Below are 25458 nucleotides of genomic sequence, written 5' to 3'. Positions count from 1 at the left end.
TTCGGCACGGGCCGCTCTGTCCGCAGGAGGGGCTCACCCCACAGTAGCCTCTCCGCGCAGGCGTAAAAACGACCCCTGGTGACGACAAGCCTCTTCCCAGACTATGCGGGAACTGCGCGTGCGCGGGTCGGTCCCTGTCCATTGGCTCGCAATGCCCCCGGCGTGGCCTCAGCGTGCGCGTTGCTGCCGCGCCGTGCTCGGCCCCGCGCGCTGAGGTGGCGGTGGCGGTGGCGGGAAGATGGCGGCGGCGGCGCTGATCGCGGTCTCGCTGTTCCTGGGCGCCCTGATCCTGCTGCTGCTGGCGGCGCTGGGCCGGGGCTCGCCGCCGGGCACCGGGGAGCCGGCCGGTAAGCGGCGCCGCGGAGGGGGCGGGGCGGGACGCGACGCGCCAGCCCGGCAAGGCGGGGAGCTCGCGGGCCTGGGGCGGGCTGGTGGAGGCGGCTCAGCCCAGCGGTCCGCCTGCGAGAGCGGCCGCGGCCAGGCGCTGCCGAGGGAGCCAGCGGCACCGGGCGACCCCCCGAGGAGCCAGGCCAGCCCCGCTGAGGGGCACGCGGGCTGCCGGGGTGGGTGCGGCTCCCGGGAAACGTGGCGGGGTGCGCCCGGCTGGGGTGCGGGATCCTCCGGCTCGGGAGCAGAGCCCGAGGGGGCGGAGAGAGGCGAAGGCCCCTGGGATCTGCAGGGAGTAAAGCCAGGGTGCTAGCTCCTCTCAGCGCTTCCCAGACATCCGGCAGGTAGAGCCAGGGTATCCTCCAGCCCGGAGCCAGAGACTCGGGCTCTTCTCATCACCCAGGACTGGGAGACTCGGGTTTCTGACCCCCCTAATTCTGCACCTCAGCCCAGTGCCATCCTTCTCCCCAAGCTCTGCCTGCCTGTGTACCCACAGTCCCGAAATCACCCTCTCTGTGAAACAAGCCTGCTCTCCAGATTAGGAAAGCTGCCTAGAACAGTGGTTTTCAGACTTCTTTTCTGGCGACCCAGTTGAAGAAAATTGTTGAAAGTTTTTTCCACTGAATGCATCCGATGAAGTGAGATGTAGCTCACGAAAGCTCATGCTCAGATAAATTTGTTAGTCTCTAAGGTGCTACAAGTCCTCCTTTTCTTTTTGCGAGTACTGGATCGTGACCCACAGTTTGAAAACCACTGCTCTAGAACAGATAGCGGGTTTTGATGAAGGACAGAACTCAAAAATCCACCTTCTGTTGTCCACCTGATTGGTAACAGCAGCATTCAGACCAAGGCATGCCGTTTTGTGTTTTGGGGTTTTTTTTAACCAGTGTAGTTACGCTGATAAAAGTGCTAGTGTAGATCCAATATACTGGTATATGGTACTTTGCCAAACCTGAATGAGCTATACCACTAACTGCCAGAAGTACTTTTACAGTGGTGTAGCTGCATCTACATTACAGGGGGTTTGCTGCCTTAACTACAGTTAAAACAGCAAAACTTCTAAGTGTAGACAAGGCCTAAACCCACTAAATTAACAGGCCTCATAGCAAAAGGGCATCATGTGCAGATGTTTTAGTCCTTCTCTGAGACACCGCCTTACACTGTAGCCTTGCTCTCTCTTGATTACACTCTTAATAGGACTGTACCTTTCCTGGGGTCCCCAAAAATGCATTCTTGCTCTGGTGGGAGTTTGTAGCTTTGCTGGCGCTAGCCAGATTATTTTGCTTAAAAAAGTAAATGTTTGCCAGGAACAGATGGTGGCTGGGCCTGGGTGTCATGACCCACCTCTAGGAAGATCCAGATCTGCTTGCCAGGGTGTGAGTGCTTTCTTCCTTCTGGAGAGAAGCCTTCTATCTGTTTCTTTGGGTCTGGGACCCAGAAGCTATTGAATATTAATGTCAGTCCTCATAATCTGGAGGACTGACATTAATAGTGCAGTACGCCACCTTGATGTAGCTTCAGTCACTGCTTGTGGAGCAGGATAATGTACCAGGCAAACCTGAGTTAAATCGTTTCCATCACACCCTGGAGCAAGGTGACTCTTCGGAATAGTGGTGTGTGTTTAATTAGCTAACATCACCTTATTCTCTTTATCTCTGGAAAAATCTTGTTTTGTGTTTTTTCTTCAGTAAATACACTCTGCTCTCCTTGCTTAGGGCAAGAGCCTGTCTGCCTGAGTGTCCAGGATAAAAAGAGACCAGTAGACTCATTTAGTCATATTTTTGCTTCAAGTAGAAATCCAAGAGCCTTTTTTTTTTTTTTCATACCACATGTGGAGAAGGACAGGGATATGAGTGCAGGATGACTGGTGGAATACCGACAGCTTGGGAAGGGGAGTCTAGGCTGAATTCCTAGTGGTGATTTTTTTCATATAACTACAATATTTTTCTACAACTTTGCATCTGCAAATTACGGATTAAAAACTCTCAACCTGAACTCTAGCATACCATAGCATGGTATGTTAACTACTGAGAATAATTTGCAGTTTTACGTTTCTAACAGTAAGTGGTGCAAGCAATTGCTCCTTATGTTATGTACAAGCTTTCATAGCTAGATAAGTCGGGGCAAGTTAAGGGGGAAATTAATTTCTCACACCCTACCCAAAAACAACTGATTTATTTCACTTTACTGTGAGAATATCATTTTAGGGGCTGTCTAAGCCATCTATCAGGTGGGAATCTCTTAGCAAAGAGGAGGGAGCAGGCTTTCTAGAGAACGTCTTAGCATCAGAGCTGCTTCATAACTCTTTTGTGTGTCCCGGTGTGCATGGTGGCTCTGGTTTACTCGATTTGTGTGTCTTTGTTTCCTAATGAGATACAGATGTCAGGAAATCACCTTGATGCTTGTCCCTCCTCTTGTTTTTTTCTAGACCAGAAAGTAAATGGAGAAGCAGTAAGAAAGACATCAGGACCAAAGAGACAGAAGCAGCACCAACGAAGCCGCAAGGATAAGCCGCAGCAACACAACTTCACACATCCACTCCTAGCTGCTGCTCTCAAGGTAACTGGCGTATCAGTTGGTGAGCATCAGCACCTGTTTTTTTGCCTGGCAACAAACATTGACCTAGTGTTATGCACGGGGACAGGTACCAACAGACTTCCATGCATCTGCGCACACCTGCTCAGAGATCTGCCATTCAAGCATGAGGCACAAGTTCCCTGCCCATTCCTGGATGTGCCTTCTGTGGGACTGTTTCGTTTAATGTCTGCGACCCCCAGCAGCTCCTCCCGGGCACTTGAAAAGTGAACACTTCTTGTCACGTACCTGTCCCCATCCCAGTCTGTGATTGCTGCAGCTCCTCACAGAGCTCATTGCCTCTGCATTTCTCTGCTAGGCTCTTCTCTTCTCTTCAGTCCCCCTGAAAGGCTGAGAGTTCCTTAATGATGGGTATATGTCTCGTTTTGTCAGCAGCTGCCTCCTGAAATCAAGCTGCAGGAGGTGCTGTAGGCAGTCACACAGGCAAGGGGTAGCATGACATGATATGAAAAATGCTACATAACAGCTTGGTGGTATTTTTGGGAAGCAGTGTAGCCTAGTGGAGAGGGCACTGGATTGGAACTCAGGAGACCTGGGTTCAGTTTCCAGCTCTAACGCTGGCCTGCTAAGTGACCTTGACTTGCTTGTGCCTAAGTTTCCCCATCTGTAAAATGGGGATAATTATCCCAAACTCCTTTTTGAAGTGCTCTGAGATCTAGCATTGTGTAAGTACTAGAAATTATTATTCTTCCTATTGTAGCCCATCTCATTCTTCACACACAATCCTGTGTCCATTCCCTCTGTCTCACTTGCCCAGTGCCCTGGAGAATCAGCTGTGAAAGGTATGCCCTGGAACAGAAGAAGAGCAGGAGGAAGGAGAATGGGTGTGAGGACCTAGGGATGGTCATTGCAATGTTTGGGTGGGAAGAAGGTCTCTGTCCTGTGGGTTTTTGCCCTTGAAGCAGATGGGATTCATGTACATGGTTTTCTCTCTCTCTCTCAGCTGTGGCATAGAAATAGAATATCAGGGTTGGAAGGGACCTCAGGAGGTCATCTAGTCCAACCCCCTGATAAGAGCAGGACGTAATCCCCAACTAAATCATCCTAGCCAGGGCTTTGTCAAGCCTGAGCTTAAAAATCTCTAAGGAAGGAGATTCCACGACCTCCCAAGGTAACTTATTCCAGTGCTTCACCACCCTCCTAATATCCAACCTAAACCTCCCCCACTGCAACTTGAGACCATTACTCCTCGTTCTTTCATCTGTTACCACTGAGAACAGTCTAGAGCCATCCTCTTTGGAACTCCCTTTCAGGTAGTTGAAAGCAGGTATCAAATCCCCCTTCATTCTTCTCTTCTGCAGACTAAATTATCCCAGTTCCCTCAGCCTCTCCTCATAAGTCATGTGCTCCAGCCCCCTAATCATTTTTGTTGCCCTCTGCTGGACATTTTCCAATTTTTCCACATCCTTCTTGTAGTGTGGGGCCCAAAACTGGACACAGTACTCCAGATGAGGCCTCACCAATGCCGAATAGAGGGGAATGATCACGTCCCTCGATCTGCTGCCAGTGCTCCTTCTTATACAGCCAAAAATGCCGTTAGCCTTCTTGGTAGCAAGGGCACTGTTGACTCATATCCAGCTTCTCGTTCACTGTAACCCCTAGGTCCCTTTCTGCAGAACTGCTGCCTAGCCACTTGGTCCCTAGTCCGTAGCAGTGCATGGGATTCTTCCTTCCTAAGTGTAGGACTCTGCACTTGTCCTTGTTGAACTTTTGGCCCAATCCTCTAACTTGTCTAGGTTCCTCTGTACCCCATCCCTACCCTCCAGCGTATCTACTGCTCCTCTCAGTTTCGTGTCATCTGCAAACTTGCTGAGGGTGCAATCCACGCCATCCTCCAGATCATTAATGAAGATACTGAACAAAACTGGCCCCAGGACCGACCCTCGGGGCACTTCGCTTGATACCGGCTGCCAACTAGACATGGAGCCATTGATCACTACCCGTTGAGCCCGATGATCTAGCCAGTTTTCTGTCCACTTTATAGTCCATTCATCCAGCCCATACTACTTTAACTTGCTGGCCAGAATACTGTTGGAGACCGTGTCAAAAGCTTTGCTAAAGTCAAGGAATAACACGTCCACTGCTTTCCCCTCATCCACAGAGCCAGTTATCTTGTTATAGTAGGCAATTAGATTAGTCAGGCATGACTTGCAGTTGGTGAATCCATGCTGACTGTTCCTGATCACTTTCCTCTCCTCTAAGTGCTTCAGAATTGATTCCTTGAGAACCTGCCCCATGATTTTTCTAGGGACTGAGGTGAGGCTGACCAGCCTGTAGTTCCCAGGATCCCCCTCCTTCCCTTTTTTAAAGATGGGCACTTCATTAGCCTTTTTCCAGTCACCCAGGACCTCGACCGATCGCCATGAGTTTTCAAAGATAATGGTCAATGGCTCTGCAGTCACATCCGCCAACTCCTTTAGCACCCTCGGATTCAGTGCATCCGGCCCCGTGGACTTGTGCTCATCCAGCTTTTCTAAATAGTCCTGAACCACTTCTTTCTCCACAGAGGACTGGTCATCTCCTCCTCATACTGTGCTGCCCAGTGCAGTAGTCTGGGAGCTGACCTTGTTTGTGAAGACAGAGGCGAAAAGAGCATTGAGTACCTTAGCTTTTTCCACATCCTCTGTCACTAGGTTGCCTCTCCCATTCAGTAAGGGGCCCACACTTTCCTTGACCTTCTTGTTGCTAACATACCGGTAGAAACCCTTCTTGTTACTCTTAACATCTCTTGCTAGCTGCAACTCTCAAGTGTGATTTGGCCTTCCTGATTTCACTCCTGCATGCCTGAGCAATATTTTTATACTCCTCGCTGGTCATTTGTCCAGTCTTCCACTTCTTGTAAGCTTCTTTTTTGTGTTTAAGATCAGCAAGGATTTCACTGTGAAGCCAAGCTGGTCGCCTGCCATATTTATTGTTCCTGCAACCTCAATAAGGAATCTTTAAAATACAGCCATCTCTCCTGGACTCCTTTCCCCCTCATGTTATTCTCCCAGGGGATCCTGCCCGTCAGCTCCCTGAGGGACTCAAAGTCTGCTTTTTCTGAAGTCCAGGGTCCGTATTCTGCTGCTCTCCTTCCTTCCGTCAGGATCCTGAACTCAACCATCTCATGGTCACTGCTTCCCAGGTTCCCCTCCACTTTTGCTTCCCCTACTAATTCTTCCCTGTTTGTGAGCAGCAGGTCGAGAAGAGCTATGCCTAGTTGGTTCCTCCAGCACTTGCACCAGTTCTGTACACTTTCCAAAAACTTCCTGGATTGTCTGTGCACTGCTGTATTGTTCTCCCAGCAGATATCGGGGTGATTGAAGTCTCCCATGAGAACCAGGGCCTGCGATCTAGTAACTTCTGTTAATTGCCTGAAGAAAGCCTCATACCCCTGGTCCGGTGGTCTATAGCAGATTCCCACCACGATATCACTCTTGTTGCTCATACTTCTAAACTTAATCCAGAGACTCAGGTTTTTCTGAAGCTTCATACTGGAGCTCTGAGCAGTCATACTGCTCTCTTAGGGCTTGGCTAAACTTGCAAGTTACAGCGCAAGAAAGGAGCCCTCGGCGCCCGAGCTCACTACCCGTCCATGCTGGTAAGGCACCTAGAGTGCTCTGTCTCCCCGGCTACCGTGCTGCTGGTATTCCACCTTGGCAAGTGGAATAACGTTTGCTGAGCCACTGCTGGAGCACCGCGGCGCCACTGTGGACGCCCTGGTTTCTTGTTGTGCTGTGATCCGCCTCCAGAAGTGTCCTGCAATGCCTGTTCTAGCCACTCTGGTCATCACTTTGAACTCTACTGCCCTGCCCTCAGGTGACCAACCATCAGACCCGCCCTTTAAATTCTCTGGGAATTTTGAAAATCCCCTTCCTGTTTGCTCAGCCAGGCGTGGAGTGCTCTCAGCAAATCTTTCCAGGTGACAATGCCTCCATGCGCCAGGCGATCCCCAGTGTGGAGCAGTGGCAAGGTGCCGGACCTTATCAATGTTTGTGGGGAAGAAGCTGTCCAGTCCCACCTGCTCTCCAGCCGTAGGAATTATGGTACCTTCGAGCAGATATCAAGGGATGTGATGGAAAGGGGCCATGACCAGGACGCACTGCAGTGCAGCGTTAAAGTGAAGGAGCTGTGGAATGCCTACTGGAAAGCCCGCAAGGCAAACTGCTGCTTTGGTGCTGCCCCTGTGACCTGTCGTTTCTACAAAGAACTGGACGCGATACTTGGGGCCGACCCCACCTCCAATCTGAGTACCACCATGGACACTTCAGAGCCCAGTTCAACAAGGCGGGAGGAGGAGCAGCAAAGCAGGAGCGAGGGTGCTCCAGTGGAGGAAGACACCCTGGAATCCCTAGATGCATGCAGCCAGGAGCTGCTCTCAAGCCAGGAGGAAGGTAGCCAGTCGTGGCGGCCGGTGCTTGGGGAAGGACAAACACCAGAGGAGGTTCCTGGTAAGCGGCTTTTATTTTGGGAAGGAAGTTATTTGGTGCTGGCTCTTGGGGCGAGGAGGGTTAGGGCTGCATGCATGCCTAGATGCAGAATAGGGCGTTGATGTGCTCCCTCACATCGCGGTAATCGGCCTCAGTGATCTCTTCAAAGATCTCGGCCAGAACTTGGGCAATGCGCTTGCACGGGTTTTTTGGGAGAGCCACTGTTGTCCTCGTCCTGGTAAGGCTAACTTGTCCGTGCCACTGTGCCATGAGGGGCGGGGGGGACCATTGCTGCACACAAGCAAGTTGCATATGAGCCAGGGTGGAATCCGCATTGCAGTAGAAGACCCTCCCTTGCTTCCCTGGTCACTCTTAGCAGCGAGAGATCTTCCAGGATGAACTCCTGTGAAAAATGTGGGGACAGTGTTCAATCTAGGGGCCCCCTGCCGCTGTTGGCTCTCCCCAAGGCATAGACGCCCAGAGGACAGTACAGCCGTGAAACAATCAGTCACACTTGCCCCTGTGCTTACTCACCATTTTGGGGCTTCGGTGGGTTATGTGCGCTTGCTTTGGGACGGGCAAATTATGCTATTGTGTAGACTGTGCTTGCCCTTGAGTACCGGGGGATCCTTGCTCTGTTTGGTGTGGACAATGTTGCCTCTGTTAAGTGTTGCATTTACCTTTACAGATGCAGCCTTGAGATCTCAGCCGTTCGTGTTATCAATGGCCAAGAGGCTGCAAAGAATCAGGAAGAGGCCACATAGAAGCGAAGAGGACATGCTACATGAAGTCATGCAGCATTCAACTAATGAAAATAAAATAAAGTGCAGGAGTGGCAGGAGAGTGAAAGGAGGGTATGCCAGCAGAATGCGGATCACCAGCATCAAAGCACAGAGCAGCTGCTAAGCATCACGGAGCACCAAGCAGACTCGATCCAGGCGCTCATAGCCATGCAGGCAGAGCACTACCACGCCCACACCCCCTGCAGCCCTGGTGCCAGCATGTTTCCCCAACATCTGGGTTCCGCCCGCTGCCTCCAACACTTGTAGCTTCACCATCCAGCCCTGAAAACTACAGCCCTTATCCACAGCACTCAACCCCCATCACCATGCAGTATAGCCATCCTGAAGTGCAGCCTGCATTGCACAGCACTCCAGACAGGCCATACGCAAATCTGTGATTTTACCATTCCCTACCCCACCCCCTTGCCCTTTCTGTTTCCCAAGCATTTGTTTTTTGATTTTTTTGGCTTTGAAAACCTTCTTTATTATTGCATAATGTAAAAGAAACCTTAGCCCAGGAAAGCAACAGGCACTGCAAGTCAGTGTATCATACGTAGCAAACAGATTCCTACCGCACTTCACTCCCATGCAGGGCACCACACCAGACATTACTGTTGGCTTTCAGCCTCAAATTGCTCCCTCAAGGCATCCCTAATCCTTGCAGCTCCGCACTGGGCCCCTCTACTAGCCCTGCTCTCTGGTTGTTCAAATTCAGTGTCCAGGTGTTGAACCTCCAAGTTCCATGCCTGAGCGAATCGTTCACCCTTCCCTTCACAAATGTTATGGCGGATACAGCAAGCGGATATAACTGCAGGGATGCTGTCGTCGGCCAGGTCCAGCTTCCCATACAGAGAGTGCCAGCAGCCCTTTAAACGACCAAAAGCACACTCCACAGTCATTCTGCACTGGCTCAGCCTGTTGTTGAACTGCTCCTTGCTGCTGTCAAGGCTCCCTGTGTAGGGTTTCATAAGCCACGGCATTAAAGGGTAAGCGGGATCTCCTAGGATCGCAAGGGGCATTTCAACTTCCTCTACGGTGATCTGGTCTGGGAAAAAAGTCCCAGCCTGCAGCTTCTTGAACAGGCCAATGTTCTGAAAGATGCGTGCATCATGCACCTTTCCGGGCCAGCCTGCGTTAATGTCAATGAAAGGCCAATGGTAATCCACAAGCGCTTGTAGAACCATAGAGAGATACCCCTTCCGATTAACGTACTTGGAGGCTAGGTGGGCTGGTGTCAGAATTGGAATATGTGTGCCATCTATCACCCCTCCGCAGTTAGGGAAACCCATTTGTGCAAAGCCAGCCACAATGTCATGCACGTTACTTGGAGTCATGGTTCTTCTGAGCAGGATGCGATTAATGGCCCTGCAAACTTGCATCAACACAATTCCAACGGTCGACTTCCCCACTCCAAGCTAGTTAGCGACTGATCGGTAGCTGTCTGGAGTTGCCAGCTTCCAGATTGCAATAGCCACCCGCTTCTCCACTGTCAGGGCAGCTCTCAATCTCGTGTCCTTGCGCTGCAGGGTGGGGGCGAGCTCCTCACACAGTCCCATGAAAGTGGCTTTTCTCATCCGAAAGTTCTGCAGCCACTGCTCGTCATCCCAGACTTGCATGACAATGTGATCCCACCACTCCGTGCTTGTTTCCCGAGCCCAAAAGCGGCGTTCCACAGTGGTGAGCATGTCCGTGAATGCCACAAGCAAACTTGTGTCATTTGCGTTACTCTAGTCGATATCCTCGTCAGAGTCCTCACTGTCACTTTGGATCTTAAGGAATAACTCAACTGCCAAACGTGACATGCTGGCGAGACTCGTCAGCATACTCCTCAGCAGTTCGGGCTCCATTCCCGCGGACCGAAAGGGAAGACAGAGCGCGCCGTACAAAAACCATTGAAAGATGGCGCCAAATGTGGACAGAAGCAAAGGGAATGCTGGGATGCGAACCAATGCATCACGGGGCATTGGGACAGGACCCAGAATGCCCTGCACTTCCTGCCCCCTTCCCACAATCCACAGCGCCAGAATGGGAAGAGGTGCTCTGTGGGATAGCTGCCCACAATGCACCGCTCCCAATGCTGCTGCAAGTGCTGCAAATGTGGCCACGCCAGTGCGCTTGCAGCTGTCAGTGTGGACAGACTGCAGCGCTTTCCCTACTGGGCTGTATGAAGGCGGGTTTAACACACTGCGCATCTGCAAGCGTAGCCATGCCCTTACATACAGTGCAACTCCCCCACCTTTTCTGCCCCACTTGTCCTTCCTGAACAGTTTATATCCATCCATGACAGTACTTCAGTCATGTGAGTTCTCACCAAGTCTGTTATTCCAAATCACATCATAATTCCTTGACTGTGTCAGGACTTCCAGTTCTCCCTGCTTGTTTCCCAGGTTTCCTTTCAGCAGGCCTTGGAGCCCTGGGATGGAACAGGCAGATTACCTGTTCCATTCATCACACAAAAAGCTAGTGCTGATCATGCTTGTTTTCCACAGGGTCACAGTGGGAGTGTAACCTGCCTCAACTTCAGTAGCAACGGCAAGTACTTGGTGTCCTGCGCTGATGACCGCACTGTCCGGATCTGGAGCACCAAAGACTTCCTGGAGCGTGAGCACCGCTGCATGCGAGCCAATGTGGAACTGGACCATGCTACACTGGTCTGCTTCAGCCCAGATTCCAGGTGAGAAGTGACTGCTGTGGGTGGGGCTGGGAAATCAAAGCACGAGACTTAAAAAGGAAGGGTTTTCTTTTCCTAGCTTGACAGGATAGCCCTTCTTATTACAAAGGCCTAAGTGGGGGAGCAGGATCTTGTCCAGCACACTCTGCCCCTGAAGATTTATTAGGTCCTTGCTGATCTGAACAAATAAATTCCCTCACCTGAAAATTAGTTCCTCTTTTCACAGGGTTTAGTGAGTTCAGAATTGGCCTGTTCCTACTCCTGCAGGCTTCCAGTGTCCCAGAAACTGGGCTCTGACTTCAGCTTCTTTCTCCCTCTCCCCACTGTCTGGGCCTGGCAACAGGTTAACTATGCAGGCTGGCGAGCTGCAGCACTTCCCAGGCTCTCAGGCCAGTGCTGTGAGCAGAGCTGCAGCTGTTTCTCAGCATGTTTACATCACACAAAGTGCAAATGATCCTGGAGTCTTTGTTTTATGACCTGTATTAATGTAGCTCCTAGAAGCCCCAGCCATGGACCCAGCCCCCATTGTTCTGGGCGCTGTACAAACAACAAAAAGACCGTCTTTGCCTCAAGAGGTTTACAATTGAAGTGCAAGACGAGACACGAGATGTATTCCCATCTCTGTGTACCCAAGGAAACAATGAGAGAATATTGGTCAGCATGATAAGCTGTGGTATTTAAATATAAAAACTGGCCAAACCCCTTAACTGTAGTAATGCCCCCAGCCATCTCTCCTAGGTTGTGCCTGATCACATGTAGCTGTAACCCTGTACCTTATTGGTTTGAATCCAGCACAGATTGTAGGGATCAAAAGTTATCTCCTGACTAACAAGTCAGGGCAAGTCATGCCTGACTAATCTAATTGCCTTCTATGATGAGATAACTGGCTCTGTGGATGAGGGGAAAGCAGTGGACGTGTTGTTCCTTGACTTTAGCAAAGCTTTTGACATGGTCTCCCACAGTATTCTTGCCAGCAAGTTAAAGAAGTATGGGCTGGATGAATGGACTATAAGGTGGATAGAAAGTTGGCTAGATTGTCGGGCTCAACAGGTAGTGATCAATGGCTCCATGTCTAGTTGGCAGCCGGTATCAAGTGCAGTGCCCCAAGGGTCGGTCCTGGGGCTGGTTTTCTTCAATATCTTCATAAATGATCTGGAGGATGGTGTGGATTGCACCCTCAGCAAGTTTGCAGATGACACTAAACTGGGAGGAGAGGTAGATACACTAGAGGGTAGGGATAGGATACAGAGGGCCCTAGATAAATTAGAGGATTGGGCCAAAAGAAATCTGATGAGGTTCAACAAGGACAAGTGCAGAGTCCTGCACTTAGGAAGGAAGAATCCTATGCACCGCTACAGACTAGGGACCGAATGGCTCGGCAGCAGTTCTGCAGAAAAAGACCTAGGGGTTACAGTGGACGAGAAGCTGGATATGAGTCAACAGTGTGCCCTTGTTGCCAAGAAGGCCAATGGCATTTTGGGATGTATATGTAGGGGCATTGCCAGCAGATCGAGAGACGTGATCGTACCCCTCTATTCGACATTGGTGAGGCCTCATCTGGAGTACTGTGTCCAGTGTTGGGCCCCACACTATAAGAAGGATGTGGAAAAATTGGAAAGCGTCCAGCGGAGAGCAACAAAAATGATTAGGGGACTGGAACACATGACTTATGAGGAGATGCTGAGGGAACTGGGATTGTTTAGTCTGCGGAAGAGAAGAATGAGGGGGGATTTGATAGCTGCTTTCAACTACCTGAAAGGGGGTTCCAAAGAGGATGACTCTAGACTGTTCTCAGTGGTAGCTGATGACAGAACAAGGAGTAATGGTCTCAAGTTGCAGTGGGGGAGGTTTAGGCTGGATATTAGGAAAAACCTTTTCACTGGGAGGGTGGTGAAACACTGGAATGTGTTACCTCGGGAGGTGGTAGAATCTCCTTCCTTAGATATTTTTAAGGTCAGGCTTGACAAAGCCCTGGCTGGGATGATTTAGTTGGGGATTGGTCCTGCTTTGAGCAGGGGGTTGGACTAGATGACCTCCTGAGGTCCCTTCCAACCCTGATATTCTATGATTCTGTGACTGTTTGACCTGTATGGAACGAGCTGGGGGTCTTGGTTAGGGTTATCATCAAAACCACCATCAAAATGGGCACTAGGTGTCACGCTTGGCATTCTCACAAAGGGAGTAGGAGCTATGGGGTCTATCTGACTGTGTCTGAGAGGAGGGTCAGAGCTGTAGTGATAGGGAAGCTTGCCCTGCTGCTGCTGTCCATGTTGTACCTACTCTGGGGACAAACGGCAGATTCAGTCATCAGAGCTGCCATCTAGCACTTCTCACCAGCACTAAACTCTATATAAAGAGCTACACTCAGACCATTGCAAATGGGAGACAGGCTAGGAAAGCTCTAAGCAAGTTCCTGGATTGGTTGCCTCTAGTCACCCAGCTATATCCCTTGCAATCTAGCAAGGTGCACAAAAATAAACTTAAAAAGAAAAGGAGTACTTGTGGCACCTTAGAGACTAACAAATTTATTTGAGCATAAGCTTTCGTGAGCTACAGCTCATTTCATCGGATGCATACTGTGGAAACTGCAGAAGACATTATATACACAGAGACCATGAAACAATACCAATTCATTTGCAAATTGGATACTATTAATTTAGGCTTAAATAGAGACTGGGAGTGGCTAAGTCATTATGCAAGGTAACCTATTTCCCCTTGTTTTTTCCTCCCCTCCCCCCCCCCCCCCGACGTTCTGGTTAAACTTGGATTTATGCTGGAAATGGTCCACCTTGATTATCATACACATTGTAAGGAGAGTGGTCAGTTTGGATGAGCTATTACCAGCAGGAGAGTGAGTTTGGGGGTGGGGGGGTGAGAAAACCTGGATTTGTGCTGGAAATGGCCCACCTTGATTTTCGTACACATTGTAAAGAGAGTGGTCAGTTTGGATGAGCTATTACCAGCAGGAGAGTGAGTTTGGGGTGGGGGGGTGAGAAAACCTGGATTTGTGCTGGAAATGGCCCACCTTGATTTTCGTACACATTGTAAAGAGAGTGGTCACTTTAGATAAGCTATTACCAGCAGGAGAGTGGGGTGGGAGGAGGTATTGTTTCATGGTCTCTGTGTATATAATGTCTTCTGCAGTTTCCACAGTATGCATCCGATGAAGTGAGCTACAGCTCACGAAAGCTTATGCTCAAATAAATTGGTTAGTCTCTAAGGTGCCACAAGTACTCCTTTTCTTTTTGCGAATACAGACTAACACGGCTGTTACTCTAAAAAATAAACTTAGTGTGAGATGAGCACGCCTACATGTGGTCTGACATTCTGCAGTGGTTTGTTCGTTGTGTTGGCTACAGGAAATGACTGTCCTTCCTTCATTCAGAGCCTTCATCACCTGGCTGGCAAACGGAGAGACCATTCGTGTATTTAAAATGACCAAGAAGGAGGATGGCAACTTCACTTTCACTGCAGCCCTTGAAGACTTCCCAAAGAAGCACAAAGCCCCCATCATCAACATCGGAATTGCCGAGACAGGTACAGAGACAGGGCTGCCCCCTTTCATCTGGGCTTGTGAGCCATCTGCCTTGTACTTTCTGAAGAGCAACAGCTGCTGGTTTGAGCATTGGTCACACCTCAGATCTAATTGCAGCTCAGTAACTGACTGAGTGACCTTGGAGAAGCCACTTAACGCTTCTGTCTCCACTTCTCATGTGTTAAGTGCTTATATTTAATGTCCACAAAGAGAGTTCTTCCTGTAAGAACCAGGAACATTCAAATTCACTTCCTAGTGCACATGTTCTCCTTTCTTGACTCTTCAGAGATTCTGCTTGCAAAGAGGTCTGGTCTCTAAAACTGTATACGCTGTATTCTGACACACAGATGTGGTTTTAACTGGTAAGAATCTCCAAGTGCAGGCTGATAGGATGAGGAAGGGGGTGCTCACCGTGAGCTTCTGGGATCCACGTAACAAAACATTGTTCCCAGCAGTGGGAACTCAGCTGTTGTACTGTTAATACACACAGGTCCTGATGGATAAAGACTTACCTCTGAACATACTGTGACCCTGCTCAGAGTTGTGGCTGCAAGAGAGGTCACATCATTGTTTGTAGGAGCCCTAGCATTTCAAGGGACACTGTTGAACTGTGTGTGACTCCCGAGTGAAATGAGTATTTTCACTGGATTTCTGTTTCTAGAGTTGTGGAGAAATGTTAGTTTTTAATACAACACTTGGCTGTGATGTTGGAATCCCAAGTATTGCAGCAAACAATCTGAGGGCAAACCTGACTGAACAAATGGGATGTTGTAGCTGTGTCAGTCCCAGGATGTTAGAGAGACAAGGTGGGTGAGGTAATATCTTTCATTGGCCAACTTCTGTTGGTGAGAGACGCAAGTTTTCAAGCTTATACAGAGCTCTACTTCAAGTCTGAGAAACTTAGAGGGTATGTCTACACAGCAATGTAAGCCTAGGGTTATTGGGATTCGAGTCAGCTGACCTGTATCGGAGAACTCTGGGCTTGAGCATCTACACTGCGTTTTAACCCTAAGCTAAGGATTTTCTGTCCCATGCTCAAACTGAGGGCTGTGCAGTGAACAGACCCAAGTCAAAGTAACCCCATCCCAGAGTGGCTAGCATCACTCTAGCCCTATGAATGTGTTTTACTGTGGGAAAACTCTACTGTCCACCCTGTTTCCCAACTGCGAGGTGCTATTGTTGGGACTGTAGTGCCATAAGGAGCTCATAACTGCATAATTAGCTCCTTTGGTGGCTGTCTCCTTAGAATGACTGCAGTTGGAGAAGGCTTTATACTGAACTACTGTTTGACCTGAGAACTGGGCTCTCCAGCTCTAGACTGAATCACATTGGCAGGAAAATGCTTGTGTGCACCTGTCTGAGGATAGGTTTCAGAGTAGCAGCCGTGTTAGTCTGTATTCACAAAAAGAAAAGGAGTACTTGTGGCACCTTAGAGACTAACAAATTTATTTGAGCATAAGGTTTCTGTAGCTTACGAAAGCTTATGCTCAAATAAATTTGTTAGTCTCTAAGGTGCCACAAGTACTCGTTTTCTTTCTGTCTGAGGATAGTTAGCACATCAGTCTCCAGGGCTGTCAAACTATTAAAATGAAACATTGCAATTCTTATTTTTTAAAATGGGATGTCCAGTTAAATTGTTTTTGTTTGGTTAGCTTTTTATTTATTTTTGACTTTGTCTTCAAGTTTGACACAAAATGTATGTTTCACCTCTCCACTACCAGCCGCAGAGAGGTGAAGGGCTGCCCCAGGGTTTGGGGTGCAGTGTGCTCCAGTACCCCATGGGGTTCCCTTATTCCTGCCACACCCCGGGAGGTAGGGATAAGGGATTCCCAGGAGGCTGTGGGGAAGTTTTGGGACTGGCTCCCACTCACTGCCCTCACAGTGCATGCTGCCTGGGTGCCCTTGGACACAGCCCCAGGGAGGGTAGGGGGACCCAGGAGCAAGGAGGCACCAAGCAGCTCCCCTGCAGGAAGGGGGAGCATGCTGGGGGAGGGATGACCCCCAACACCTTGGCAGCTGGGAGCCATCTCCCACCTGTCAGCTTTGCTCCCTGATCCGAGCAAGCTCTGTGCAGCAGCGAGGAGAAGCTGGAGCCACCGCCACAGGAGGCTGCAGGGAGGTTTTTGGGCTGGCTCCTACTCACCGCCCTCACAGTGCACACTACCTGGGCTGCCCTGCAGGGAGGGGGAGTGGACAGGGTGTTGGGGTCTTCCCCACCCCCCCGCTGAGCTGGGAGCTCTGCTGCATCCAGTCACTGCTGTGCAGCCACTTAGTCCCTGCTCCACTCTCTGGCCCCTCCTGCCCTTCCTGGGGCTATGTATGCAGGGCGCCTGGGGAGCATGCATCAAAATCTGGCTGTGCTCTTGTGACCAGGGAACAGCTCTCTTTGCAAAAAGCTTCTTTGCATTGAAAACCCTGCAGGCACTCTGATAGTGTGCTTGCAGACTAGTGTTCAGAAGACAGTGGGTTAACGGTGATCTGAATTGCAGAGGGAGGTGTGGCTTCTGCTGCAATAGAGTGCAATGGCATGAAGAGGACTAAAGAAGTTGCCCCATGGAACTCTGGGGTATATCCGGAGGACCTCTGGGACCTGAGGCAAGCTGGGGCCATGTACACACAGGAAAGCAGTAGGGCTCGGAGACTCTCTAGCCCTGCAGGGTCCTGGGACTCTAGGTTTGAGCCTTAGCTTAACAATTGGTGTGTGGATGCAAGGGGAGTTCTAAGTGTAGACCTATGCTTACATCGCTGTGTAGCCATACCCAGAGTGTCTGAGCTAAATGCTATGTGGAACAGATTGTTTAGCATAAGTAGTTAGCGCATATTTCAAGGGACCATTCAGGTGAAGTGGTCTGTTATCTACAGTCAGGCACTCAGGTACTACAAAAAATGCTCCCCAGGCAAAAGTCCAGGATATACACCATAACACACTCAAAACTGCCTTCACCAAACACGGACGCTCCACCAGAGAAATAGATTGCATCATGGAACAGGCCACCCAACTACCTGAGAGAACATGCTTCAATACAGAAATAAAACCCCTCTGACAACATACCCCACTTGTCATCTACCACTCCACACTGGAATCCATGTGGGGTACCATCAAACAAATACAACCCATACTCGATGGGGACCCCATCCTGAAAGAAATCTTTCCTGAACCCCCTCCTCTAGCCTTCAGATAATGTCTCCAAGCTTATCAGAAGCAAGCTCCCTACAGCTCAGAGGACTCCCAACGCAAAGCAGCGCCAGACCCTGCCAGAACAACAGATGCAAAACCTGCAGACCTATCTCCACTGCTACTGCGATCAACAGCCCCCCACAACACACCTTTCAAGATCCACGGTCCTATACATGCCTATCGCAACACACAGTGTACCTCATCCAGTGCACTAAGTGCCCCAATAGCAACTATATGGGTGAAGGCAGACAATCACTATGCTCTCGAATAAACTCACATGGGAAAATGGTAACAGACAAAAAGACCCTCTCACCACAACAGTCACTCTGTCTGACCTGTCAGTCCTCATCCTCAAAGGAAACCTATGCAACACTTTCCAAACACAAGCTTGGGAGCTTAAAATCAACTCTACTAGACACTAGGAATCATGGACTGAATAAACACTGGATTTATGGCTGCTTATAACAATCTATAACCAGCCCACTAACACACCCCCTCCGCCCCCCAACTGCTCTTCCCACCCTTCCTTTCCTCCCTGTGATTGGAGGGGTGTTAATGGGCTACTTCACCTTGAATGGTCCCTTGGGTTAACTACCTACTTAACGCTAAACAATTTGTTTCACCATGTATTTAGCTGTGACACTCTGAGGCCAGGTCCACACTACAGAGCTATGTCAGTATAACTAAGTTGTTCAGGGGGGTTAAAAATCCACACCCCTGACAACATAGGTACACTGACCTTAACGCTCCATGTAGACAGTGCTATGTTGATGGGAGAGTTGCTGCCTCCTCTCGGGGAGGTGGTTTAACCACACCGATGGGAGAGCTCTTTCCCATTGGCGTAGGAGCATCTTCACTTAAGTGGCGCAGCTGCGCTGATTCAGCGTTCTAAGTGCAGACATGGCCTGAGTAAGTTTCCCAGACCTGAAGAAGAGCTATGTGTAAGCTCAAAAGCTTATTTCTGTCACCAATGGAAGTTGGTCCAGTAAAAGCCATTACGTCATCCACCTTTTGTCTCTGAACAAATGGGAAACATTCATTGTGTCCAAGCTGAGAGAAATACATGAAGTAAATGGCATCAGCAGCAATCTGCAGTGCATTAGTAGCATGGGTTGTAACCAAATCAGTTTCTTTATCCATGACTTTTAAGAGGGCAGCGTCCCTTCAATTACCTGCACCTGTTGGGGTGAGTTTCTTGTGGGGAGTCAAGTCTTTTAACTGCATCGTTATCCTGCCACCTCTGTAGACTCCAACTCTGACAGTGGATTCTGAGAGGCGCCAGGCCCAAGAAGCTGATGTGACTTCCCAGGCAGTGCTCAGAATTCAGACTGATGGCAGCCTGCACATTGGCTTCTTCTTTGAGTGATTGCTCATGTCCATTCAACTTAGGTGTGTGTGCTTGCCACATGCACAGGTGCTGGAAGTTTTTCCCTCAGCAGTATCCGGAGCGGACCGGCTCTGGTGCCCCCTGGAGTGGTGCGCATATGCCATGGCATATAGGGCACCGCCGGCCCCCTCCGCTCTCAGTTCCTTCTTGCTATAAGTGACGGTGCATAGAATTGTTGCTGCTTCAGCTAGCACTGTTGCGTCTCGTTTGTTCAAACCCATGTACCTGTTGTGTATTATTGTATATAGTTTCTCTCTAGTTTTAGTTTCCCTATTTGTTAGAGACTTAGTCGGTCCCGAACGGGACTTCGCATCAGGACTGGGCATGTCCCGGTCCCCAGGCTTGAAGCCCTGTGATTGCTGTAAAAGGCCCATGCCCATTAGCCATCCACATAACAGTTGTTTACAGTGCTTGGATGAAGGTCACGTTAGCGATACGTGCAGAATCTGCAAGTTCTGCAGAATCAAGCCCAGGATGAAGAAGGAGCGTGACATTCGCTTGAAAGCACTCCTTATTGAGTCTGCCCTTACTCTGATGCTGGAGCCGCGCTCTGATTTGGTGCCGAGCACTGTGACCTCGGTGCGCAGTGCCCCGCCAGTACCATCTGTGAGCCGGCACCGGTCTCCTTACGTGGCACTAGCCAAGAAGACGGAGTGAAGAAGGTCTCCAGCTTCCCGCAAGGGAAAGGACAAGTCTGGGGTGGATCAAGGCCCTGTCTTGGGCACCTCTTCATCCCTTTCAAGATCTCAGGCCCCAGCTCACGTTGAGCGGTGTTGCCCAGCCCTCTCCCCGCCGGCTACCCCAGATAGCGACGGAGGTCCTTGTCAGCTCCAGGTGCCATCCACACCAGAGGCCCTGCAAGCAGCGCAAGAGATTATGTCCCTCCCACTCCGGCTTCTATGGGGTCCCAGTCACAGAGTAAACCCACGTTTGAACCACCCCAGTCTCCACCTCTACAGCAATACTCCCTGTCGCTGGGGACATCCTGCCAACACTCGCCCTCTCGCAGCCAACACGCTTCTGACCATGATAGGGAGAAATTTCGCATCCCCATCTAGTCCTCGGACAAGGGCAGAGAGACTCAAGGTGTGGCTTTGCCGGGTGCAGACTTCTGGAGGCATGCGTCCCCCGGCAGGAGTTTCGGAGTTGGTGCCTGGAATCTCCGCGGCACTGGTACCACCACCTGGTGTGGTGGAGGTAGTTCCTGTGAAGTACAGGAACAAGGGGTTCTATTCCTGATACTTTTTAATCCCCAAGGCCAAGGGTGGTCTGCGGCCCATACTAGACCTGTGGGGCTTGAACCGCTACTTAGCGAAACTGAAGTTCCACGTGGTCTCCCTGGCCTCCATCATCCCCTCCCTGGATCTGGGAGACTGGTACGCTGCCCTCGATCTGAAAGATGCATACTTCCACATCGCCATCTCCGAGGGACCCAGATGCTTCCTCTGGTTCATGGTAGGTCCCAACCACTGTCAGTTCGCGGTCCTTCCGTTTGGCCTACCAACAACACCACGGGTATTTACCAAGTGCATGCTGGTGGTGGCGGCTTACTTCAGATGTCAGGGTATCCAGATCTACCCGTACCTCGACGACTGGCTCGTCAAGGGCAACTCCAAGTCCAAGGGGATGTTGCAGTTCTGTTGGGCACGTGCCATCGCCTTGAGTGTTGGTGAACAACACAAAATCCACATTGGTTCAGGTACAGAGGATACAGTTAATCAGAGTGGTGCTCGACTCAGCCTCCGCCAGAGCGTTCATGCTGCTGGATAGGTTCAGGGCATTAGCGGACCTCATCGCAGAAATCTCCGCATTTCCCCTGACCATGGCCAGGGTTTGCCTGCACCTCCTAGGTCACAGAGCAGCGTGCACATATGTTGTGTACCATGCCAGGCTACAGATGCGAACCCTGCAGCAATGGCTGGCAACTGTCTACTCCCAGTCCAGGCACCACCTGGAAAAGATCGTCACCGTTCTCGCAATGATACCTCACTCCAATGGTGATCCGACCCTTGGAATGTCCTGGAAGGAGTCCCCTTTGACAGCACTCCCCTCTTGGTCAAGTTGGTCTCGGATGCCTCGGATCTTGGTTTGGGGCACACCTCAGCGATCTCCAGACCCAGGGTACGTGGTCCCCAGAAGAGATGACGTTACACATAAATGTCAAAGAGCTCAGGGTGGTTTGCGGGTTGTGCGCAGTCTTCCTTCGTCACCTGTCGGTCAGAGTCTTGACAGACAACACAGCCTCTATGTTCTATATCAACACACTAGGGATGCTCAATCCTCAGCCCTATGCCAAGAGGCACTCCGTCTTTGGGACTTCTGCGTCGACCACGGAATCCATCTAGAAGCGTGTCACCTCCCAGGAGTCAAGAACATGTTAGCAGATCACCTAAGCAGGGATTTCTCCTCTCATCTCGAGGTGGGTGCTTCACCCAGAGGTAGCCTGCGCGATCTCCCCGAGGTGGGGATCTCCCCAAGTGGATCTGTTCGCCACCAGGCAGAACAGGAAGTGTCCACTCAACTAGAGCGTAGGCATCCTCGGCAGCCTTCCTGGCACATGTTCCAATCCAGGACATCTGTAAAGCAATGACGTGGTCCTTGGTTCACATGTTCACGACCCACTATGCCATCACGCAGCAGGCCAAGGATGATGCTGGGTTCGGCAGAGCTGTGTTGTAATCTACATGTCCATGAACTCCTTACTTGTCTCCAGGGGTACTACTTGGAGTCACCTAAGTTGAATGGACATGAGCAATCACTCAAAGAAGAAAAGACAGTTACCTTTTTCCATAACTGGTGTTCTTCGAGATGTGTTGCTCATGTCCATTCAATGACCCGCCCTCCTTCCCCACTGTTGGAGTTTCCAGCAAGAAGGAACTGAAGGTGGAGGGGGCCGGCAGTGCCCTATATGCTGTGAAATGTGCGCGCCACTTCAAGGGGCGCCAGAGCTGGTCCCCTATGGATACTGCTGAGGGAAAAGCTTCCGGCACCGGTGCGTGTGGCGAGCGCACGCACCTAAGTTGAATGGCTATGAGCAGTGCATCTCGAAGAACAGCAGTTACGGAAAAAGGTAACTGTCTTATTTCAAAGTCAACCATTCCTAGCCTGGTGCACCCTGTGGAAACTAAAGGGACTGAGCATCAGTGCAGACTCAGGAACTGAGCCTTCTTGCAAGTGCTTTTCACAAGACTGTGATGAGCAAGGAGGACACACTTACAGCCTTACGTCACTGAAGCTTGTAGAATCTGGTTGGCATATTCTGTGCACTATGGGAAAGCTTTATCTGGCTGAATGCAGAAAGCCCGTGGTCTGCTTAGCTACAAAAAGGAGCATGCCCCGGGACAGAAGCATTTGGGACCTTCAGTTCCTGCCCTTTTCTTTACAACTCCTCCCCCCCTCCAAAAAATGTTAAGCCCAGTCAAGTGCAGCGGTCCTGCTCAGAGGGGAGAGTTTTGGTCCTAGGGCAGCTGAAACTGCCTTCTCTTAATGAGCATTTGCCAACCTTGTGCCTCTCTCTGCTATTGCATCCAGGAAGAGGGGAGCTCAGAGTAGATCTCTCCCTCACCCCACAGCTCTCAGAATTGGGGGGGTTCTTTTGCTTTTTCCTTCCCCTCCCTGATGTCTAGGAATGGATCACTTTCTAGACTAGACATGCCTCTCCTGGCGGTGGGTGGGACAGCCCATAGGAAGCTTGAGTGATCTGACTGTTTGGCTGCTAGCATGTTCTTCTGTGGGGCCAGACTAACACTAGACTTTGGAGACTACTAATCTTTGTCCTTCATTCCCTAGGGAAGTTCATCATGACAGCTTCCAGCGACACAACCATCCTGATCTGGGACCTGAAGGGTGAAGTCCTGGCCAACATCAACACTAACCAGATGAACAATGCCTTTGCGGCTGTATCTCCTTGTGGGCGGTGAGGAACCCAAGACAGCTGCCAAGGGGATGGGGGATTAGGATGCTATCTGCTCCCATCGGAGAGTGTGAGGGGCACAAGAAATAGAACAGGCCAGGAGCATCACCCCTTTCCCAAAGCGGCATCAACGTGAATTGTTTGCAGTTGATTAATTTTTTTAAAATTTCAGTAGATCCACTTTTAAACAGTACATCCTACCCCTAAAAACCCTTGAGAAGTTATGGAAGGTTATGTTCCCCTGCTTGTTTAGAAGGGCCTTTGGGCAGGTCTAAAAGTGGTACCACCAGGCATGTTCTGGCTCATCTCTCCTTCCCTTTCTACACCTGCTTGCTGCCTGTTCACCTTCAGCATTGCTGCTGGTGTTACTGCGAACCACTCTCCTGAAGTCTGGGAAAGAGCGTATGTCATCAGATCTGAGACTGACTAGACTTGTGCTGTCAGAGGTGCAGCTGTGTTGCTGTTTTTTCAAGTTTAAGAATATTGTAGAGGTTACTTTTACCAAATCTTCTGGTGGAAATGTGATTTTCGTAGTGGACGTTGTCCACTAACCAAGATCACTCTGTGATGATCTCTCACCAGTGAGACCATGGGCTCATCAGGCTCCAAGCTTAGGCACTAGAGGATCTGACCCCTGAGGGGTGACGCCATCACAGGCCTGGGAGATGCTTAGTGACTGGGCTGGCATAATTGATGAACACACATGCTCTTTCTCCCCGCCCAAGGTTTGTAGCATCATGTGGTTTCACCCCTGATGTGAAGGTATGGGAGGTGTGCTTTGGCAAGGGAGGAGACTTCCAGGAGGTGACCAGGGCGTTTGAGCTGAAGGGCCATACTGCTGGTGTGTACTTCTTCTCTTTCTCCAATGACTCCAGACGGTAAGGAGCTACCTGAAAAATATCGGTATCCCATTCCCTTGTGGCTTGTTAGCTGGCCCCTTCTAATGTCTAGAAGCAGTAAGTCTGTATGGACTCCCCTTTCTCAGCAGTGTGCCCCAAAACTGTCCATCCTGACCAATAGGAAGCTTGGGAAAAGGAATCCATGGAAGCAAATCTCTAAGTCAGCATGGAGACTGCGCTCGCCCAGGGAGGGTCCCACTTCTTCCTCCCCCACTCCAGATAGATTGCGCTAACCTTGGTACATAGCCATTCTTCCCCACTTGGATGGAGAATGAAGACTCGTGTTTATATTAACATTTGAGATTTCCTTTTCATTCAGTTTTGACCCAATTGGTGACGGGCCCATATGCTCATGTTTGAAGGGAATTGCTTTTATGAGCACTAACCTTCCCCTCTCCCCAGATAATGGGGTCAGCTGCTCTCTCCTTGCAGTCTGCACTGTTCAGGAGAGTTGTTTCTTCTTTCTGTTCTATACCAGGGGCTGTGGTTTGTGGGGGTGGAGAGAGGAATGGTGCCGCCTCGTCTCTTTGCAGCTGTGATGTGTGTGCTCTCTCCTGCCATAGGATGGCAACTGTTTCGAAGGATGGCACCTGGAAGCTGTGGGACACAGATGTAGAATACAAGAAGCAACAGGATCCTTATCTGCTCCTGACAGGGAAGTGTGAAGTGATGGAGCCTTGTCGCATTGCCCTGTCCCCTGATGCTCGTGTGCTGGCCATCTCGAGCTGCACCAGCATCACTGTGTACAACACCCGGAGGGGAGAGAAGGAGGAACACTTTGTCAACGTCCATGGAGAGTACATCACGGACTTGGCCTTTGACATTAACAGTCGCTACCTTGTGTCATGTGGGGATCGGGCCATCCGGGTGTTCCACAACACAGCGGGTTACCGGGCTGTCGTGGAAGAAATGAAAGGCATGCTGAAAAAAGCCATTAACGAGGCTACCAGAGAGAGACTGCAGCAGCAGATCACAGATGCCCAGAATGCGCTGGATGGTATCTATGCCAAGAAGGACTAAATCCCTCTGGGACCTGGGTATGTGCAGACTCCTCCAGGTCAGGGAGCCTCATGCTCTGTGTGGTGGGTTTTTAATAATTGAATGAGTTGTAATAAATGAGTTTACTGACAGCCTCAGCCCCCTTGCGGTTGCCTTGTGTCATTTCTGTACAGTGTTGAATGGAGAGTTACAGAGCTGAGTGGCTGCTGCTTTTTACTTTGTCTGGGGAGATTAGCGGGGCTCCGTGCTGGGAATTAGCTGCCTGGGGAGGAGAACTGAGAGAAGGAAGACTACTGATAAACTGCACCTCAAGCCTGAGCCACAACATGAGATTTTGTGCCAAATGAGAACAGGAGTACTTGTGGCACCTTAGAGACTAACAAATTTATTAGAGCATAAGCTTTTGTGAGCTACAGCTCACTTCATTGGATGCATAGAATGGAACATATAGTGTGAGAGAGAGAGAGAGAGATAATGTGTATATATAAGTTGGAACTTACCATACAAACTGTGAGAGGTTAATTAGTTAAGATGAGCTATTATCAGCAGGAGAAAAAAACTTTTGAAGTGATAATCAAGATGACCCATTTAGACAGTTGACAAGAAGGTGTGAGGATATTTAACTTAAGGAAATAGATTCAATATGTGTAATGACCCAGCCACTCCCAGTCTCTATTCAAACCCAAGTTAATGGTATCTAGTT

At 50.1% G+C, this 25458-nt stretch overlaps 1 protein-coding gene across 4 annotated transcripts; it reads left to right on the top strand.

Annotated features, from left to right (window-relative positions):
* The first annotated feature begins 199 nt into the window (after positions 1–199).
* Positions 200–25237, top strand: TBL2 (transducin beta like 2). 4 transcript variants are annotated; one of them, XM_074974900.1, is made up of 7 exons: positions 200–347; positions 2816–2946; positions 10663–10847; positions 14230–14381; positions 22734–22860; positions 23583–23735; positions 24320–25237. In XM_074974900.1, the coding sequence occupies exons 1-7, from the start codon at positions 239–241 to the stop codon at positions 24774–24776; spliced, it is 1314 nt and encodes a 437-aa protein (XP_074831001.1). In that variant the 5' UTR covers positions 200–238; the 3' UTR covers positions 24777–25237. The 4 variants fall into 4 exon arrangements, with proteins under 4 accessions (XP_074831001.1, XP_074831002.1, XP_074831003.1 ...); XM_074974901.1 differs by lacking the exons at positions 200–347; positions 2816–2946 and adding exons at positions 6950–7412; positions 8080–8245 and having other exon boundaries at positions 24320–25233; XM_074974902.1 differs by lacking the exons at positions 200–347; positions 2816–2946 and adding an exon at positions 8273–9159 and having other exon boundaries at positions 24320–25233.
* Positions 25238–25458: the final 221 nt, after the last annotated feature.

Source organism: Natator depressus, chromosome 17 (genome assembly GCF_965152275.1).
Source record: "Natator depressus isolate rNatDep1 chromosome 17, rNatDep2.hap1, whole genome shotgun sequence".
Classification (NCBI taxonomy): domain Eukaryota; kingdom Metazoa; phylum Chordata; order Testudines; family Cheloniidae; genus Natator; species Natator depressus.
This window is presented reverse-complemented; position numbering and strand designations above follow the sequence as displayed.